Source organism: Chelmon rostratus, chromosome 2, assembly GCF_017976325.1.
Source record: "Chelmon rostratus isolate fCheRos1 chromosome 2, fCheRos1.pri, whole genome shotgun sequence".
Classification (NCBI taxonomy): domain Eukaryota; kingdom Metazoa; phylum Chordata; class Actinopteri; order Chaetodontiformes; family Chaetodontidae; genus Chelmon; species Chelmon rostratus.
Genome location: NC_055659.1, coordinates 17,576,910 through 17,597,219, shown reverse-complemented (window position 1 = coordinate 17,597,219; position 20,310 = coordinate 17,576,910). Strand labels below are relative to the sequence as shown.

Below are 20,310 nucleotides of genomic sequence, written 5' to 3'. Positions count from 1 at the left end.
TTTTACGAAACAAATTCTAGCACCTGAAACAGGTGACACATGACAACAGCAATGCCAAAAATAACAATGCCATCAAATGCAATGAGATTATATAACTGCTGGATTCTGTGGAGTCAGAGCTGTTTACAAACTTCAGATGTTGCCATGAGGGTCAAAGTATTGCGCCAGATTTACATCCTCAAACGAAACTGACTGATGAAGTTGCCATGGTGACACTTACAATAATATTTCCATTCTGACTGCTCTGTTCCACTGTTGTACATCTTCCCAGTGTCAGAGAGACAGGCAACAGACACTATTGACCTGCCGCCAGGTTTCAAGAGATCGCTGCGGGTGAAATGATGAGGTGAATGTGAATGTGGTTCCCAGGTGACCCTAAGCGCCTGACACCTTGAACCTCCACCCACATGGCCAAACCCAGGCATCACTGGACTAACACACAGAGTTTAGTGGTGGGAAATAATACTAATCCACAGTCCAGAAGGGAAGAGGGTATTGGAGCTTGTGCCAACATAAGACTCTAAGGGTGTACTTTATTGATTGGTGTACATAGCTGTCTTACAACAACAAATACAGATGTATAAAAGAGAAGGAGGAGTTGGCCAGTGGTTTAAAGGAAGTTGCTATAAACTGCATACACCTAATCCATCTTCTAATCAACAAGCCATTGATGAATATGATGGACATGTGATAAACTAATGATACAAGGCCATTCATAACCTCGCCCCTCCTTACCTGTCAGCTCTCCTCCACGTCCACACCCCCTCTCGCTCCCTCAGATCTTCCTCTACTATCAACTTGTCTGTCCCCTCCGCCCGTCTCACCACAATGGGGAGTAGAGCATTCAGCCGCTCTGCTCCCCGGCTCTGAAACTCATTACCACCCGAAATTAAAAACATTTTCCCGTTTTAAATCCACACTCAAAACTCACCTGTTCAGACTTGCTTATCCCACATGAGGTCAAATGGTCAGTCTGATTTTACACTTATTTGTTTTATCACTTGTTTATTTTATTTTATTGTATGTTATCGTATTGCTGTTGTTTGATATTTCTTGAGATGTACAGTGTCCTTGAGTGTCCTGAAAGGCGCTTTTAACAAATAAAATGTATTATTATTATTATTATTACAGGGACCAGCAGATAATACACACACATACACCAAGCTTATATCTGGCTAATATCTTTACATTACTGTCTACTTTAACATAAATGGGCAAAAATGCACTCACAATGTGGCCCTCTTTCAAGTCAGGCTTAAAAATGGCTCCTACAAATTAACCTCATGTGACTCATTACAAACTACATGTTCACTAAATAGTATTTGAATGTTATGGTCATAATTATGCTCTTCCTCGGTGGGTTTTCAAACACATTGAGTAAAACATGTGCTTACACACAGGTTAAAAGACAAAGCATTTGTGAGAGTATGGCTCTATTACACACTTGCTCTCTATAGTTGTTTGCACGAGACTTCACAAATAAGTGTGTGACTTCAAAACAGACATTCACCAATGAGAACATTTCTAGAAGTGAGAGTATTTCACAATCTTCAAATGTAGTCGTGTTACAACAGCTTTTATGGAGGCAGCCACGTGTTGCAGCTTTGTCTTTCTTCTCTGTTATATTCATCAGAGGTGTTTTTACTTTCACTCTTTGTCATAGCTTTCTCCTTGAAATGTAAAACTATAGATACAATATCACCTCAAGATCTCTGAGCTCAGCTGAAAGGACTGTGGTATAATTTCAACATCAGAATTGCACATAATGCCGTTTTTTCGATACACAACACAACAATACAATTGAATTCTCAGGTTCCTCTTTAACAGTATTGTCTGAATTTCGGTCACTGAAAAAAGTCAAAAACTTCCAGAAGTCCAAATCCAGCTTTTAAATGTGGGGAACACTTCAAGAATCACATCTATACTGTCACATTTAACAACAATGTGATCCACAGCAGTTGTTTACAGAGTCTGCACTGAACCTTTGCCTCCTCAAAGAGCTCTGACCCTACAGTCCAACAAAACATCCGACAACATCTGGAGCGCAGGTGTCACTCATGGTCACCCAGTTCAGGTTTGCTTTTGGTGAACGCTTCTATGACATGTTTCCACATGTCAGTGGCCCAGATGGATACAGATTATCTTGTCTCCATATCTCGTGTTCAGAAGAAACCAGTCGTTCAAATGCAGAGAGAGCTCAGATGCAGCTTCGCGACGCACCGGCTGCGGGCGCTTTCCCCTGCAGGCTTTTTCCGTTTCCACATTATAACGCGTTGCCCTCATTTGGACTCAGAGACATGTTTGAAACTCATGTACAACGCACTGACCAGCGTCGCCTCGTCTTGCATTGAATCCTTAGCGCCGGACTGCCGCCGGCACAGGAGCGTCAGCAGCCTCTTGGGAAAATGACCGCTGAACAGAAGGTAAATGCAAGGATTGGCGCAGCTGTTCAGACTGGCCAGCAACATCAGGATGGTGAAAGTCGCAGCTGGAAAGACAGGAGAAGAGCAAAGAGTCATGTGTTTGCAAAGAAGTGTCCTTTACCACCTATTAATATCTTGTAGGAGTGTGCGTAAAAACGCATTTCCCGGACAGCGCGTCGAGACGTTAATTACAGATTTAGAAAGACACACAAAATAAACTAGTAAAATAATAAAAACAAACCAAATCAAACTGAGCACCAGCCACAAATACCGAATGACTTACTTTCTTTTGGCGCATGTGTGTCCCAGGCGGACCACAGCTGGACAGTGAAGAAAGGAGCCCAACAGATGATGTAAGCCAGCACGATGACCACCGTCATCTTCAGCGTCTTCACCCTGGCCTTGGACATGCCGGCCACGCCGCTGCCTCTGGACGGAAGGGGGAGACCCACGCTGCCCTGCTGCTGAATCTTTTGGTACAGGTTGATCCGGATGGCCCGGCAGATGCGCACTTGACAAACTACAACTGCAATAACAGGTAAAACAAAAATGACCAGCGTGGTCCAGGTAATGTAAGTCTGCAGGCCCCACGGCTGGATAAATTCAGCCCAGCAGTCAAACACGCCGGGTGCGACCTCGACCTGTGAGAAAATAAAAACCTGTGGCAAGCTGCCCAGCAGAGAAATCCCCCACGCGATGCACACGGGAATGTTGAGTCTCGTGCGCGCCCGCTGGAACTTCACCATTGGGTTGCAGACAGCTTGGTATCTGTCAACTGTCATCACCACGATCATGTAGGTGGAAGAAAACATGCCGAAAACTTGCAGGTACTTCACCAGGCGGCACACCAAGTCTGGGCCGACGAATCTGTCCGTGATGTCCCATATGAGCTGCGGACACACCTGGAAGAAGGCGACCACCAGATCCGCCAGGCACAGGTGGAAGACGAAGACGCGCATCCTGGACATCTGCTTGCGTTGTCTCCAGAGGACGAGTAGAAGGACGGTGTTGAGGATGGCGGCGCTGACGAAGATGACACTGAGCAGCGCGATCTCCACCTTGGCCAGAATCTCATCTCTCGGCACGTCCCCTGCATCTTCAAAGTCACTGTCGTTCAGAGGACGCATTGTAGTTAAGACTTACCAACTAGCCGAAAACAGGCTGCTGGGGAATGAAAGAACAGGCAGTCCAGTTATATTCAAACTTGTCATTTTTACAAAACAAAAATTCTCGTAAAAACTAAGGGCCATGTCTGCTGTATAATCACTGAGAACTTTTACGCACTGAAGAAATGTTTCGCTTGCTATGAAGGATCTAAGAAATAAGGCTACATATTAAAACAGTGATGACAGTAAGGCATCTTATAGCAAATAGTCCTACCGACCTGAAGGTGAACTGAAAATCTATTCTTGTGGCCCGGTTCAGATTGGAAATAATCTCCAGAGAGGAGGGTCTTCTTGCTCGAGACGGTCTCACAGCTGTGCCCAAGTGTTTTATGTTAGGATGAAACTGGGTGGAGCTTGGATTCATTCAGTGCTGTACAGGTGATGTGATTGAAAGCTCCAGAACAGCTAGAAATAGACGCCGAGGAGAATATATTTCAGTGGCTCAGTCAAGTTCAGTAAGACTTTTGTCAAACCTTTAATTAAATCTGGGTTGCTTTATGAAATAATAGGACTAGGCTACAATAATATTGAATACTTAATTGCTTTTAATATGTTGATTAAAACAAAAATATTCAGATACTTAACTGCAGTGAAAATAACAACACATAGTGTATAAATACTTTATTACAAGGACTGTATTCGACATTTTACTCAAGTAGAAGCACAGAGGCATTGTCATCAAAAGAATCCATTATGCAGAATGTCCCCTGTCAGTGTTTCATAAATACACATGTTATTTGCATATTGGATAAATATTACTGATGCATAAACGTGTAAGCAGCATTTTAATGCTGTAGCTTGAGGGTCTTTGTATACGGTTGGGTCTCAGTTTAGTCTAATTTATCATATTCTATAAGATGGTCATATGTTTTGAATGTAAAATCTTAGCCTGCAAAGTAGTAATACTGTCAGAGAAATGTAGAGGTACAGAATATGCCACTGAAAATGTGGCCAAGTGGAGTAATAGTATAAAGTAGCAGAACAAATAAAGATTAAACCTTATAATTCTATAGTTTTTAAGTAGATATATGCTACTGTGCCTATTAATTACACTAATGTCATCCAGTCAGTCATATTGATTTCTTTGCTGCAAAGGAACCTGCTCTTATTTATTCGTTTGTATGTTTAAAGATACGGTTGTAATTACTTTTCTTGCTTCTCACTGTCTGTACCACGCATAGATTTATACAGTAATATGTTATGTTATGTATATGTGACAGCACGTATAAGACGTCTGAAACGCGACTTCTGCAAAACCACGAGCTCATCATGCCTCTCGACCAATCAAGATACAGAATAGTTTGACGTGTTCAGACTTCCAACCGGAAGAGTGAATGTAAACAGAAAAGTTAAGATTGAGAAGAAGTGGCAATAGACGGATCTCCCGATGTAGTGTCGCTGAATTAGTTGGTCGTAGTCATTTTAAAAACGATTTAATCTATTTTGACATATTAAGTGATACACTTATTGATTCGACGATTTACGTGTGTGGACAACAGCCAACAGATATGGATATTTTGCGAGCTAGCTGCTAGCTGACGTTAGCTAAACAGCTAATCTTGCTGCGCTAACAATTTAGCGAAACTAGCAACCAGCACCAATGCCGCACGAGGGAGAACGGGTTCTTCCCCTGGTTCGCTCCCTGAACAGTCGAATACCCGTTAATGTGGTGTTTTGTAACCGCAGTCCCCGTGTCGTACGGCCGCTATGGATAGATTTCCTCGGGGAACCCCAGGCTTACTGCGACATCCAGCCAGGGACGGGACTAGGAATGAATACCTTCATCGGTAAGGTAGCTTTTGCATCACAAGCTACTTTTGCGTAAGGTGTTAGAACAATCTTTTCCACTTTCAGACTTGGGCTACGTTTCCTATAATGAGAGGTCATCTAGGGACAACATGTTCCCATGCTGTTGGTAATTGCTAAAAACAACAGCCCGGAATTTAACAGAGCTGTTCGAGTTCTCTCTACTGTTAATTTGTGGACATGAAGAGGTCTCTTACTACGATGAACAGCGGAGACAGCAGAGGAGCTGTTGCGGACCAACCACCAAAAAGTGTGACTTGATGGTGTTTAGTTCACGTCTTGATGCTTTGATTTGAAATTGAGGGAGGTAGTTTGATAGCTGTCAGTGCACTGGTATCACTCGTGGGCTGTGTAATACACACACTAAAAAATGTTTTATGCATGGTTTTCCAAGGTCACCCATGGATGTTCAGAGACGCAGAGACTGATGAGCCCTTGAGGGTGAACTGCAAAGAACTGTTTCTTCCCAAACCAGCAGAGGGTGGAAATGCTACGTTTGCTAATATCACTTTACCAGGTATGATTAGCCAAATAACTCAATTATTAGCCATCATTTTTAATTCATAACTACTCACACTCATACAACTAAGAGTACATTAATGATGAGCTGTGTAATAACCCCATTTCACTGTAGACTGTGTCTGAGCACCTTCAGGCTGGTTGTAAATTCAAGAATAAATAATATTTGTGTATTTTCACAAATTTGTGTAAGCTGTAGAACTGCTGCTGATTACAGCACTGTGAACAATTTCCAGTTTGATGGTTTAAGGGGACACATTACAAATATAGTAGTAGTTTTCCACTTGCCTTCAGTGTTATCTGACCATGAAGGTAGTTTCAGCTATATTTGGCAGGGTTTTAAGATCTTTTTCACTAAACACACTGAAAAAAATGAAGGTGAAAGGAATTTGGCTTGTGGTAGTCAAAGCATCACAAAATCACATTAAAAAAACACCTGAAATATTTGACAGACACATACAGGGGCTACACTGGATAATCAGCAGATCGTGCTGTGTTCCTTGAGAGTGCCTTTGCAGCGATTTTCTTAAGTTTTGTGTTCCATAAACTAGATAGCATTTATTAACAGGTGTTTTACTTCAGGGGCTGCATTTTTAAGAACGTTTGATTTAGTTTAAGTTTTTATCACATAAGAAATGTTTTTAACTGCAACAGTGAAACAACCTAAAATATAATTCCTCAATTATGTGTTGTACATATACTGTACCTCAAAATAATGTTGTCATTGGATCGGGCCTTTAAGCACACATAAAAATCACAGCAAGTCACATGGCAGGTTGACCATTTGCTGACAACATACAGAGCAGTGTGGATGGTAAATGAGTGTGTGTGCCTGTTTAAGCAACTTGTGCTTTTCAGTGCATTGTGGTGATTGAAACCAAACACAAACCTTCCATTTGCATGAAAACATGTGAAATTTGATTTCATCCAGACTGCTTTGCAACCTGCTTTGTTTTTTCCCTTTATACTGCTATCATTTTTTATTGTAAATTGTTTAAATAAGAGATTATATGAGGAAAGAGGTCTCTTCTTAACATTTCTCAACATTTGACAAACACTTGTTTGGTTTATATAGCTTACAGCCTCAAGGATCGTGCTCTTCAGGTTATTCGGCGTCTGGTACGACCAGAAGACTACAGGAGGTTGGAAATAGCGCGGTGCCTCCACGAGGAGCTGGAAGATCAGCCCAGTGTATTGAAAGATCTCCACCGCATGAACCAGCGAGTAGAGCAGCATTTGCTCGAGGGGATCCAAGGCCAGGAGGAATGAAGCATGAAACTGGATGGATAACGGTTACTTGTGGACAGCAGCATTGTACTCCATACGATCAGAAAGCAAAGAAGCCAGAATTGCTCATATATAAAATAAAACAATGGGAATTATCAGTGAGGGAGCAGCTCTGTCCTGAAAATGTCCTCATTTTAAAGGACAGACAATACAACTTCATCTTCAATCAAATAGTATTGTTTGTCCTCTAAGAAGTCTTTTATGGATTTCAGTGTGCATTCCTGGAAGGCCACTAGAGCCTTTCATGCAAGTCTGATCTTACTTTCTACTTTAGTTTTGCCATATGTTGTATGCCACATGTTCTGTCAAAAGTACACACCCCCCCCCCAAAAAAAATCCCTTTTGATCATTTGCACAAGAGAGAAAACTTAGAATAAAGTTTTTGTCATGGATACAGTGTTATAACTGATCTTCTGCCCTAAACATCACCATTTACAAAGGCCAAACAAAGGTAAATAAAGCATATGTAGCCACATAAGATAGGACTTTCAGGGAGCTACATGTTGTTAGTATTCATATTGAGAATGCCAGAGATAAGATAATATGAACTAATCCAGTTTATCCCCTCAAAAAAACAAATTACTTTGATGTTAACAACTCAGCAGTTGAATTGTTCAGCAATCATAAGCGAGCTTTTCCCTTGGCACTTTCAATCTTGAAAAGTTTTTTTAAAAGTTGGCCTATTCTTGTAAATGTAGACTTTTTTCAGAAATATACTGTACCTACCACCATAAATGGGCAGAATCTCTTCTACTATTTTGTCTTGCAGGTCATTTCCTATAGTGAAAACTTAATAAGTAACCTTGCGTTGACAGTTTTAAAGATGAGGCTGTGAAACACTGTGACTGAGGAGTGAATGCTTTTTATGTTTTTGCCTACTTTGTTAATTGTTTGCGTCTTTTCTTCTTTCCTGTTTGAAATTCATACATTGCCACTGTATCTCAAAGACAATTTGTGTTATAAATAAAAATATATTTCTTACTGAAAGGTACTGTGAATAGTATTGTTATTTCAGTTATTTTTTAAATCATTTATTTAATTATCAATTATAAACATGAGATCACAGAACAGAAAATATTCAGTGCTGTCGAGCACAGTAAGTAGAATTTTGCTAAGTCCCACACTGATACTATGCATAGTTTGGCTATATAAGAGCTCATTATCTTCTCTTTTTAAGCCTCCTTTTAGATTTTCTTTTTTATCATTTATCTTTGTCATACAGACTAAAATCTGAAATAAAGTAAACTTATTAATTTTGACAGCATATAACGGAGCAGCATTTAACAATCTTCATCTGTAAAAGATCAAGCTGAATAACTTAACATAATTAACACAAATCTGACTATTGTAAAAGCTCAAAGACAGGATGTTTGTTCCAAGTGTCATGTCACATTCTGAAATTATAACCAGCTCCAGCTCACCACAGCAGGGGAGCTGTTGCCAAAAGCGTTGCTAAGCAACAAAGTAACACAACCCATCTTTGCGTGTGTGAGTCGAGGTGAGAGCCGGGTGCAGTAATATCTGGAACATGCAGGCAGAGGAAAAGAAAAAAACATGGGACACGAGTCGTTTCAGGCGAGGGTGGTAAGTGCTGTCAAGAACACTGTATTTGTTTTGCAGCGGGGATCCAGTGCTGTGCATGATGTGGTTTTGTTGGGCTGAAGGAATAGACGGTCACTAATATTCATGATTTTCTTCACCAGCATGACATTTTGGTCAAGGAGTCATCCAGTTATGTTTCCACATCTCCAGACAGACCACTGGAGTAAAATGAAAACAATGGTAACAAACCCCTCTTCTACTAAAAGAATGATTTAGAAACTAAAGACATCTTTGATTGAATAATAACAAACACACAAACTACTTTGTATTCTGGTGATACTATGCTCAGTTATTTCCACGTACAGGTTCCAGATTATCTTGCATCTGTTCCAGCTGCCTTGTTGAAGGACAGAGGTTTGTGAAAATAACCCCATTAAACAGATAAAATAAAAGTGTGATTAGGACAGCACTTTTTACTGTAAAGAAAAATATGCCTCTAATTTAGCTTTGTTACATGCTCTAGTGTACAAATCACATGAAGGTGCTGTAAACTGTACCACCACCAGCAGCCTGTTACCTCCTCTGACTCAGGATGAAACTGCAGGTAATGATACAGTAGGTCCCACATTAGCAGGAGTTATATAAATATTTCATTTATTTGCTTCCCTTCTGTTCCACTATTACATGCTTTTCTTTAGGCGTGCATCAAAACACACCAAAAACCTCACCTCAAAACATGCTCCAGTACAGGAATGTGTTCAATGACCGTGCCAGGAGGAACTTCTGCTACTGGCTCATTGAAAAGAAGGACTCATCGTGTAAGTACTGATTCTTGCTTTTGCTGCAGCAAAATGTCGCCTATACAATAAACTTATTGTATCAGCTTGGCGTGACATTCACAGGCACGTGCGGTTTGGAGGAGGATCCTGCTACAAAAGCTTTAAAGTTTTGAGTATTCAAAGATGACAGAAATCCCTCCCAGCTCTGTACTGTTGATTGACTTTGGTACACATGTTGTGAACAGTGGGTCAGCCCTTTGGATTGTTTCCTAACCCTCATTTGTGAATCTCAGACCTCTTTGTCTGCTCACCTGTCATATTGTGTTGGTCTGTTATACAGTGGCTTGGGTAATTGGGGCTCAGGATCGAAATCTACTGCATGTGTATATCTGAACAGATAATCAGCACCTTCTGTGTTTCATGTAATGAATGTAAATGCTTGTAAATGTCTATCACCAGCAGTGTTTTCAGGAAGGACAGCTTCATGTCTCTTATTTGAGAATGACTGATGTCACTGTACATTATGAGTGGTTTCCACAATGGCCAGAAGACTGATGTATCTTCACTCCTTCCTTACAGGTAAAGGATACAGCTTTGGTGCCTACAAGACCTCCCTGGGATTACCAAAAGTCTAACAAAAAGAGTCACTGTTTAAGATTTGTTTTTAACCCTCTGCCCAAACTTGCTTAAATGACTCAAAACCATATTATAATCACCTTACCAGAAAAAAAAAAACTGTAAAGACAATTTTCACAGCCTGAGGAGCAATTTGCCTTTCCATTGGAAATGTTTTTTTGAAGTATTAAATATTGTACTGATTGCAATACTGTGCGTAGGATAATGTGTACAGTACCTTAGCTACCTCCAGTGTGTTGAATAAAAAAAACAGTATACATAAATAAATGTATGTATTTCCAGTGAGTTGACCTGCAAGCATTTTTAAGGTAGACTTAACGAACATCTTATCTTGAAATTGGATTTGTGCTGACTGTGTCCTGCAACTTATGCTTTCTACTTTAACATTTGTATTCTATCGGTACCTATTTGCACCTTACGTGACCAAATTTCAAAATCGCAACAGCTAATACCCCGCATCTGTTTTCATAGCGGCTTGTCGCTTATTCGTCAAATCTCGTTGGTAAAAGTGATGTCGCGAGATGTAGCCTAACCTGGTCGCTCGCCTGCGACTAAACGTTCCCAGACAAAAGTATATCACCATCTAGCGGTTCATTCAAACGCAAATTTTATAATTACATGTTAAATCACGACATAAAACGTTTTCAGATGTTACCTTTGTTCAGACACGTTGTTTGCAAGCATTAATTAAAGCTAATGGGTAGAAACTGGCTGACTGAAAAAACGCGGATTAAGTGACAACTTGACTTCCTACGTAGTTCCTGCCATTTCTAGTGTGCCGAGTCTGAGAAGGTAACTCATCTCCTTAACAGTAACAGGTTCGTTAAATACATTTAGCAATGTTGCTAACCAACTATGTGTGTCATAAATAAGTGAAAGTCATAATAAAATAGCAGTGGCTATTACGCCTATTTTGGAAGCCAGAACATGTGGCTTCTTTTTAAACTGCAGTTTGAATCAACAAGTGAAATAGGTTAGCTAGCACTGAGCGTTAATTGGCTAAAGTGAAGATGTTAGCGTTAGCTAAATGCCTGTGCAGTTTCGGCAGTTTCTAGCCAGGCCGGGTCAGACTAGTTTTCAGCTGCGCAAAACACAAACACTATCGTGTCCAAAACGTTGAAGCTAACGTTGATTTTACTTTTAATTTCGGCAAACATCTGAGCACCTGGAATTGATTGACACATCTCCAGGTACGACTAGCTAAATGTACAGTTTTGAACTAAGATAATTAAATAATAAGTTTAATCAGCTAATTAAAGTTATAACATTAATCAGGGTTTCATGCACTACTCTTTAATGTAGGCAGGCTGTTAATGAACAATAGTTACTTTTGCAACAGCAACTCTTCCCTTGGTCCTTGATCCTTGGAAGACTACCTGGCCCCTGGTTTGCTGTGTCGCCATTTCTACAGGAAAATGCACCTCATAAGCAATATAAGAGCAGATGAAGTGTAACCCTATATCTGAAAACTAGATTTAATCACATTTTATCTCTTCAAGACAGGGTCTCAGGATCACGTTATATAGCAAAACCTTAGGGCTCCTAAGTCATTCCATATTGCTTCAGTGGTGCATATTCCCAAACTACAAGTTGTAAATAATCAAATGACAACAAACCAAACTGGCAAACGGGAGGGCAGTCTTCTGCTTTGCCAGTTGGTAACTCTGCATTGGGGCCACGTCATCTGAAACTAAGACCTCCTCTACCAACGTCATATAAACCTCATAACACCTTTATGAATATTAAATTGATAATAACTTCATTTGAATAGCATTTTTCTTGAGCGCTGTCACAAAGCAACACAAGTAATAGGATTTTCCATTAAAAATGAAAACTAGATAATTAGCTAAAATAATATCTAACAGGATCTAAATAAATGTAGTTGGTTAAAAGCCAGTTTAAAAAGATGTGTTCTTAGCAAATGTTTTGAAGAAAATACAGAAGTAATTGCATGACCTTTACACTGTGTATTTAATGAGAGTTGCCATTGTTTATGTCCATATCTACTCACTAAGATGATCACGAATCAGCTGCATATCCTCTTATTGTAGGGAAAATGATCGAATACTGCCTCGTTTTACTTATTTTAGCAGTGATGCTTTCATGTTTTCACCTTGTTGCTTGCATGATGTACTTGATGGTCATACGGATCTGTTCATTACTTTTCCAACCATGTATTGGTTTAGGATCTTCAACATGGACAGCAGCAGAAAGAAGATAACATTTAAGTGGCGACGAGCTGCAGTCACCTCACCCGCACATGTTCAGAGAGGAGATGCTGGCTCAGGCACGCCTTCTCCTTTGAACATGTTGGCGAGTGAAGATTCAAACGCTTCGCCCCTCAATGACTCTGCAGGACCCGACGGCCTTGGAGCACTGAGTCTGGACACTCCCAAGAGAAAAGCAGAGGTGCTTCTGGGAAGTGTGCCCTCTTTTGGCAAAGTTAGGCTGAGAGAGCTTTCCAAGAAAAATAATGAATATTTCATGCACTTAAAGGTATATCTTTACTGTAAATCTTGCTTTGCCCATTGTGAATGTTCATTTAACGTTTTATATCAAAACTAGAGTCTCAAATGTGCTGTGTCATGCAATATATTCAGTTCTTGTTAAAAAAATTATTTGTCCTTTCCGCACCATAACTATCAGGAAAAAGATTTGGACATCTCACCCAAACAGCTGGAATCCACAGAGAGCCAACAAGTATCGCCACCTCCGTCTCACTCTTTTATCTTGAAAAAGAAAGAGAGGACACCCGAGGAGGGATCAAAGGCTATCTACAGGATGGCGTTGATTGCAGCCATCGGCAACACAGAAGCAAGATGCAGCACTAGTAATACCCCCAACACTCACACAAACAGCCCATCTTTGCCATATGTATCATCACCAGAGACAACTGAAGTGTCCAGCCCAAAGTCCCTTGACAGAATGGTCATGAACATTAACTGTTCCTCAACCAAACCCGAGAATAAATCCAAGAACAACAGCACTGTCCACGAAGATCAGTGGTCTTCCTTTCATGTGTTTGAGGACACAGAAGCCCAAGATGACCACTCCGAGCCAAAAACAGACAGAAGGGTAAGTGAAATAACACCAAGGAATCAATCTTTTTTTGTTTTGTTTGCTTATGTATAATTTTAGATGTTTAATTTGCATATAATGTGTTAATTTTCTGCTTGAAATCTTGTGGCCATGGAGTTGTCACCAAGCTGTTGAGGAATTAAAAGCTGAAGATAGATTTGTTTAGACATTTTTTTATTATGTATGTTTTTCAGAGAGTTGTGATGGAAGGAGAAGATTCACCCAAGGAGTTTGTTGCTCAGGAGTTTGTGTTTGTGGAGACAACCTCTCAAGGTTCTCAAGACAAGTTATTTGGAAATATACCAGAAGCTGAGGACTGTGACTTGTCCCTCCCTGCTCTGGAGTATATCCCAGATTCTTTGTCTTGTTTCAAGGCTCATCAGAGTGGAAGCCAACAATGGCAAAGTCCTTCAGTGAATACCCAGGGAGCTACAACTTCCTCTGTAACTTTTTTATCCACAAATGAAACGACCCTCCAGGCTGCTTCTGTGGACATGGAGATGTCAAGAGGAACACGGAGGAAAGTTTTTGTCTCATTAAAGAAGCCCCGTCCACCAAACACGGGCCCTTCAAAGGCATCAACAGCCGAGAACATGAAGACCCATTTGTTGGATCCGTTTGCTCTCCCACTACTCTCAAATACAGGAGTATTGAACCATTGCCTGAACTCCACAACCACACGCAGACACTCAGATGGTGGCTCTTCCATGCGTTACCCCCCGTACCCCTTTACACGTGGGAGCACTCATAAACGATTATCCATGGGGGCAGAACCTATATGGACCAGTTACCCCTACCTGGACAATAGCGTTGGTTTCATAGACACACACTGCCATCTAGACATGCTCTATGGAAAACTTGGCTTCTGTGGGACATTCAGCAGCTTTCAAAGGTTGTACCAAAGTAGCTTTCCTCCACAGTTCAGAGGCTGTATTACCAACTTCTGCAACCCAGGGATCATGGTGAAGGAGGCCCTGTGGGAAGGTTTGCTGGATGAGGACATGGTATGGGGGGCATTTGGCTGCCACCCCCACTTTGCCAAAAACTACTCAAGTGTCCATGAGCAAAGTATACTGATGGCCATGCGGCATCCAAAAGCTGTGGCATTTGGTGAGATGGGCCTGGACTACTCCCACAAAAACTCCACAGACGCCTCGAGGCAAAAAGAGGTAAGGTCTAGTTTGATGTAGTCTCAACTGAATACAAATGTCCAGTCCATTAAGTATTTGTCTTAAACTCGATAGGCCTTTGTCATTGTGATGTGGTCAGGACTGTATTGTGTGGGATAGAATGATGAAATTGTAAAATAATAACTAAGGTCCATGTATTGTTTCTCTGCTTCTCTGTGAAGGTGTTTGAGCGTCAGCTGCGTTTAGCTGTGGCCATGCAGAAGCCTCTGGTGATTCACTGTAGGGATGCAGATGATGACCTGCTGCCAATCATGAAGAAGTGTATTCCTAGAGAACACAAAATTCACAGGTGAGTGTGGAGGAATGTGACTGATTGTTTTCATTTCATGTCACATTTTTTTGTATTTCTTTCTTCTTTATGAAAAATGTTTAAAAAGTTACTATTCTGTCCAGCTTAAATGAAAAAAACACATTTCTGATGCTATGTATGGTGGGCATTTGTCTGCAAAATCCATTTACCAAATTTACATTCAGTACGTATCGCTCATAGTTTTCATTTTCACCCCAGTTAGTGCCGACTACAACCGTTCATCAGAAATCATTTTTGTCATTTTCATCAGCAGATGACTTTCAGGACCATCAAATTATAAATTTAGTCTGTGAATTTTTTTTTTCTTGCTTTCGTTTGTGGTTTCCAGGCACTGTTTCACAAACAGTTATCCAGTGATTGAGCCGTTCCTGACAGAGTTCCCCAACATGTACGTGGGCTTCACAGCCCTGATCACCTATTTGAGGGCCACTGAGGCCCGGGATGCTGTCCGCCAGATCCCCCTGAACCGCATTGTGTTGGAGACAGACGCACCATATTTCCTGCCCAGACAGGTAGGTTAAAATCCAGCTAGAACCAGGAAAACCCAAACTCTGCTCTCATGTCAGTAATGATTGGGAGGCTTTTTTCCAGCTTTTACTATTACTAATAACTGCAAATTACTACACATAAATGTATCTCGTAATTACAGCTGGTGAAGTCACTTTGGGATTGTGACAATGATCCTGACGCTGATGTCAGCTCATAGCTCATAGCTCATATCAACTATTGGCCACTAAGGTCTGTAACTATTCATAGGGATTTTCAGAAACTTACTGTGTATTTGTCAAACCTGTGTGCGAACCCCTTTTTTGTCAGATTGAGGTGCTCTCCACCAGTATTGTACTGTTGACAGCCCTGGTACACTTGAACAAACAGGAATAAATTTTGACTCAGTACAAATGATAAGTGTGTCTCACTCTTAACAGGTGAATAAAGATGTCTGCCGGTTTTCACATCCTGGAATGGGCATCCATACACTGCAGGAGCTGAGTCTGCTGAAGGGGGAAGACATGGACACAGTTCTCACCACCATTCGAAACAACACCACTCAGCTCTATGGCATATAATCTTCAGAGATGTTGGAGAAAAACTAGCAAGAAACGGAGCACAAAGTTTTGGAGCTGGTTTGTGACACAAACATTTCATGCGGCTTTTTGTTTTAGATTTGTTAATCCTCCATGTAGAGAAATCAGAATATGGAGAGGGCTGTCTCATTTTAAACAACCTGAAGGACGTGATCCCGAACTTCAACTGAATAAAAATTAAAAAAAGAAAAAAGAATGAAAAAAAGCTGAAAAAAATGTCTCTTGTCTGATAGAGATACTGCATGTCATTGTTAATCAAAGGCATTAATTCCTAAGCATTTGTGGTTTTATGTTGTAGTTTTTGCTGTGTTGCCATTATTTGACATCCCTTTCCTTGTTCTAAGTTGTCTGGATGTTGTTTGGCCATTTGGTCCAATATAGTTTGGTTTGATACAGCGGAGGTTTTTTATTCTGCAGCTATGCTTCATTGAATTAATGCACGGAAGTGCTGAGTGAAGAGCACATGAAGGTGTAAAGGGGAAGACCGTTTTGTCTATAGTACAGTGATGTGTGCAGTTTGCCATGAGCAAATCTTATTTTGATGTGAAGAAAGGAAGTGGCTGTGAGACTAGTCCATTAGCTTGCTTTGACACCACCATGTTCGACACACACATTTGGCTTGAGTGCTTTTTATTTTGAGAATGATTAGCCTTGGCTACTTGGGACATTTACAGGTGGTTAGAGTGTGCCATCTGAGGATTACATTAATGGTACATTGGTAGATGTGTCTTTTGTATATCAGCTTTGACAAGAGGGATGTGTTAAATGCATACATTCCACCTTTTCCAGGTTCCTGATGAAAGCCTTGTTTCCAGTAGTTTCAGAGCACCTTGTTTGTGGTCGTGTATCTGTGCTGTATAAAGGCTATAAAGTGGAATGCAGAGCAGTATGTGCTTTGCTGTGACCTAGTTCTTGAAAATTTGACAGGAAGTTGTACAATCTTGTTTGTTCCATTTTGTGTTCGCTCCTTGAATAAAACAACACTTATTCCTGGAATTGTGGTTGTTAGGCTAGAGGCCAAAAAGCCAAAGTAGACTTCAGGATAGCAAGGATTGTGGACACAAGGATTTTTTTTTGGTAGAGTTATATCACAACATTAAAGCCTACAAACCCTTCTCAATGTATAACCTAATTAAAGGGGTGGTAGCGTACCCCTGTCCTTTCCCCCATTTGACCTGATTTTTATTTTTTTTTTGTTTAAATAGAATTGGTCATAGATGAGACAGAGAGACGAAAGGTTAATTGATGCTTTATTTTTATGGGCACACGTGGGTCTCTGATGACAAATAAGAACGGGTTGTTCAGTACACACTGTTTAATTACACAGGTAACAACCTGAATGACTCGTCTGCTGAAACAGAGTTTTACAAATAAAAATAGAAATGTTAGGCGACAGAGTGTGACTTAATGATCAATATCTCTGAAATGTCTTAATTTTACTACAGTTTTAACATCTGAGAGTGGAATTTTAATATTACCCTTGAGAACAGTAGTTTGACAAAATAATTTAAAGTTCTATTTATAAAACCAGATTCATTTTATATCAACTTCTGTTTAGCATTAAATTCATTTTCAACCATATTTTCACCAGTTGAGCTGAAAGCTCAAAAACTGAGTTCAGGTTACTTTCACATGTTGTCACCTGGTGAACAAGTTAAGTTTGTAATGGTCTGGACAATGGGCATTTCTCTAAGATTTAGTGGTACAGACCATAACTTAATTAGCCCCAGTCCAAGTAGCAATGTTTAAGAGCCCTGAGCTAAAGAATACATTAAGCTTTTAAAGAAATAAGACCAGCATGTCTCTGCTTTCAGTATTTTAAGGATCACTGTCTTGTGAAGTTGAATTTGGAAGGCATTGAGGGAGCAAATTTGAAGTTCTTGTCCATGGTCTTCAAAGTTGAGATGGTCTCTCTGTAAGGCGATGAAACATTTTAAAAATAACAATTGTAATTGTAAGCTTAATTATTTTACTATACATTGGCTGAAAGGAACACACCTTTTTATGTCTAAAACAGAGGAATTAGCCAAACCTTCTGTGTTCCCCAGCAGGCGCCGAATGATCTCCTGCAGCACCACACTGTACTCCTCAAAGTCCTCCTCTTTCATAGTGAAGCCAATTTCAAAGGGAGCGGTTACCTGCTCAGGGTAGATGAAGACCATAAAGTTAGAGGGCTGATTTTTTTTGGTGTTCTGTAGTCATGAGTGTGATGTCCACTTACTGTGATGTGGTTGTCCTCAGTGGGTGGACTAGGCTCCTCCATGACTTGGCGGCCAACCCTGGAAGACTTCCCCCTGTTCTGTGGTTGAACAGAGAAATCTCAAGGTTGTAGCCAATTCAGCTTTACATCAGAAGTTCAAGCATTGCTTAAATTTAGAATTTGCCAGAAGTTGCCCATTGGGCTCAGTAGAATAGCAAGTGGTTAAATAAGCTTCTTATATTCTAAGTATGAAGACAAAGAAACTTGATGAAATGTAAATTACGGATGCATGGTACATGTGAAAGCAAGCATTACAAAGTCACACAACCAAGTCATTCTTAACTTAATATTAACTCAACATTCCCCATGTTGAAAGTGATGATGGCTTCATATTAAAACACAATATAAGAAGAATATAAAAAAGATACACTTATTTATTCAGTTTTGATATTTTTTCATGAAGAGTTAATCCAAAAAGCTCCTTTACCTGAGGTTTTTGTGAAGGGCTGAGGAAGCTGGAGCCTGCACTGGCCGACTTGCACCATAGGGCCAGAGAGCACAACACAAACACCAGTAAACAGCTGTTTCTTTTCAGAAACATGGTGGGATAAAAATCTCAGCTGCTCGCTTTACTGACGGCAATATAATGAAGCAATCTACCATGTAAATGGTCAGAAATATTGATCGGTTGATCGCTGACTGAGCTGAGTTCAGCTTCTGGCCTCTTACCTTTATATACCTTTCATCCGCTTTAATTTTGGTTAAAGAATGCATTCAGTATAATAGTAACAAACACTTGTGCTGTCTTTTCGTGGTAGCACTGGACTGTTCAAATGTTTAAATTGATAACAAAGCAGACATTTCTCTGTTGTCAGCTGATAGCAGCCCTGCTGATCATCTTACCTGTTCAATGGGGTGAAGGAGGTAATGGTATCGCTGTCATAGAGATACAGATAAATGGGACTGATTCAGCCTATTAAGCATGCTTACAGCAGCATACCAATGTTGAGCTAATATTCCCAGAAACAGTGCAATACAAATAGTGTTTACACAGAGAGAAAACTCACTTTATATCAACCCAGTTAAATATGAATGTTAATATTAAGCAATCACTGGCTGAACAGTCTTGCGTGCATCAAGCTGGAGGATTTGGTAAACTGAGCCCATGAATCCAACTTCCAAGTCATCCAACATGCGAATGTGTGCAGTAAGTAGTTGCTTTTTTATTGCAGAGTTAAAATAGATTCAGATCCATCCAACTTTCATGTGATTCACACATTCAGTCCTGAATTTGTCAAATCAGTGAAATCGTGATGTTTCACGACTGCATCAAACTTGATCACGACTTTTTAATTTTTTCAATCAGTATTGATACTGGTAGTACAAAAAAACCTCAAGCATAATACACCCTATACGAGTCTTAGTCTATCTTGAAGGTGAAAACCTCACAAAACAGGTGCCTAAAACAATTAATATGCAGACATATGAGTGTAACTGAGGGGTGTGATCAAATTACTTGGATAAAGATAAGAGCCATGAACATTCTTGAACAGTGAATGTTACGCTATTGAGGAAGAAGGTATTATTTACCGTTAGAACTTCCCCATGTCTTATGTTTATACTACAGAGAAAGCAAAAAGATGTAATTTCATAAATACTACACAGAGGTGCAGGTCAGAGGATCTTAACCTGACCTACTATTGACAGTAATCTCATGCTGGTAATTGTACCTTTGCTGGATATAATTACTTCTGTGTACCTGTTGAGAGGACATACAGAATCTAACATCATGTGCTGAGAGTTGCAGAGGCAAGACAGGAAGAGGGATGAAGTCAAAGAAGCTCTGAGGAGGCTCGTCCACCATGAGAACAACAGAGGCAGGGTTACAATGAAATTTTTCAAAATATTTTGCACCTGTTTGGTCGGTCTTGTACGACAAAAACATTCATGTCCTTGCCTCAGAAGCCTGGGAGTTTGAAATTGGCTGTAGTCTTCTTCCAATATGATGATGATCACAGTCAAATAAACAAAACCTGGGAAAATGGCATATTGCCTAACATTTTTAACCTTTTAACTACTCTCAGTTACTATAAAATTATTTCTCTATATTGTTACTTTTCAAGAAAAAGATGTATATGAGACAGAAATGTTGCAGATCATGAAGATTTCGAGTCAGCTTGATAGAAAAGATTCGAGGAGAGCGTATTGAGAAGTTTGAGAGCTAACGTGTTTACATAACAAATGCCAGTAGTTGGCGGTAAAGCGACATTTTGCTAGCGAGAAATCCAA

General features: G+C 40.2%; 4 protein-coding genes across 4 annotated transcripts; 2 read left to right on the top strand and 2 right to left on the bottom strand.

Annotated features, from left to right (window-relative positions):
- Positions 1-2,279: 2,279 nt before the first annotated feature.
- On the bottom strand, positions 2,280-3,550 carry LOC121614952 (vasopressin V2 receptor-like). Its single transcript, XM_041949059.1, has 2 exons — positions 2,707-3,550; positions 2,280-2,488 (listed from the first exon to the last, which is right to left on the bottom strand). Exons 1-2 carry the CDS (start codon positions 3,548-3,550, stop codon positions 2,280-2,282), a joined length of 1,053 nt encoding a protein of 350 aa, XP_041804993.1.
- A 1,367-nt stretch (positions 3,551-4,917) lies between these two features.
- Positions 4,918-8,192, top strand: vhl (von Hippel-Lindau tumor suppressor). Its single transcript, XM_041956737.1, has 3 exons — positions 4,918-5,376; positions 5,790-5,912; positions 6,990-8,192. The coding sequence occupies exons 1-3, from the start codon at positions 5,190-5,192 to the stop codon at positions 7,181-7,183; spliced, it is 504 nt and encodes a 167-aa protein (XP_041812671.1). The 5' UTR covers positions 4,918-5,189; the 3' UTR covers positions 7,184-8,192.
- A 4,162-nt stretch (positions 8,193-12,354) lies between these two features.
- Positions 12,355-15,803, top strand: tatdn2 (TatD DNase domain containing 2). The gene is made up of 6 exons (XM_041962061.1): positions 12,355-12,654; positions 12,805-13,233; positions 13,431-14,405; positions 14,588-14,715; positions 15,065-15,248; positions 15,663-15,803. Exons 1-6 carry the CDS (start codon positions 12,355-12,357, stop codon positions 15,801-15,803), a joined length of 2,157 nt encoding a protein of 718 aa, XP_041817995.1.
- Positions 15,804-17,646: 1,843 nt separating this feature from the next.
- On the bottom strand, positions 17,647-18,622 carry ghrl (ghrelin/obestatin prepropeptide). The gene is made up of 4 exons (XM_041945807.1): positions 18,509-18,622; positions 18,043-18,120; positions 17,820-17,959; positions 17,647-17,734 (listed from the first exon to the last, which is right to left on the bottom strand). Exons 1-4 carry the CDS (start codon positions 18,620-18,622, stop codon positions 17,647-17,649), a joined length of 420 nt encoding a protein of 139 aa, XP_041801741.1.
- Positions 18,623-20,310: the final 1,688 nt, after the last annotated feature.

Coding starts and splice junctions, on each gene's coding strand:
- vhl (XM_041956737.1), top strand. CDS start 5,190: ATGCCGCACGAGGGAGAACGGGTTCTTCCCCTGGTTCGCTCCCTGAAC. Junction 5,377..5,789: donor AGGAATGAATACCTTCATCG/GTAAGGTAGCTT, acceptor TGGTTTTCCAAG/GTCACCCATGGATGTTCAGA. Junction 5,913..6,989: donor TGCTAATATCACTTTACCAG/GTATGATTAGCC, acceptor TGGTTTATATAG/CTTACAGCCTCAAGGATCGT.
- tatdn2 (XM_041962061.1), top strand. CDS start 12,355: ATGGACAGCAGCAGAAAGAAGATAACATTTAAGTGGCGACGAGCTGCA. Junction 13,234..13,430: donor AGCCAAAAACAGACAGAAGG/GTAAGTGAAATA, acceptor TATGTTTTTCAG/AGAGTTGTGATGGAAGGAGA. Junction 15,249..15,662: donor CATATTTCCTGCCCAGACAG/GTAGGTTAAAAT, acceptor CACTCTTAACAG/GTGAATAAAGATGTCTGCCG.
- ghrl (XM_041945807.1), bottom strand. CDS start 18,622: ATGTTTCTGAAAAGAAACAGCTGTTTACTGGTGTTTGTGTTGTGCTCT. Junction 18,121..18,508: donor GCCCTTCACAAAAACCTCAG/GTAAAGGAGCTT, acceptor GTTCAACCACAG/AACAGGGGGAAGTCTTCCAG. Junction 17,735..17,819: donor TCTGTTTTAGACATAAAAAG/GTGTGTTCCTTT, acceptor ATCGCCTTACAG/AGAGACCATCTCAACTTTGA.
- LOC121614952 (XM_041949059.1), bottom strand. CDS start 3,550: ATGCGTCCTCTGAACGACAGTGACTTTGAAGATGCAGGGGACGTGCCG. Junction 2,489..2,706: donor CACACATGCGCCAAAAGAAA/GTAAGTCATTCG, acceptor CTGTCTTTCCAG/CTGCGACTTTCACCATCCTG.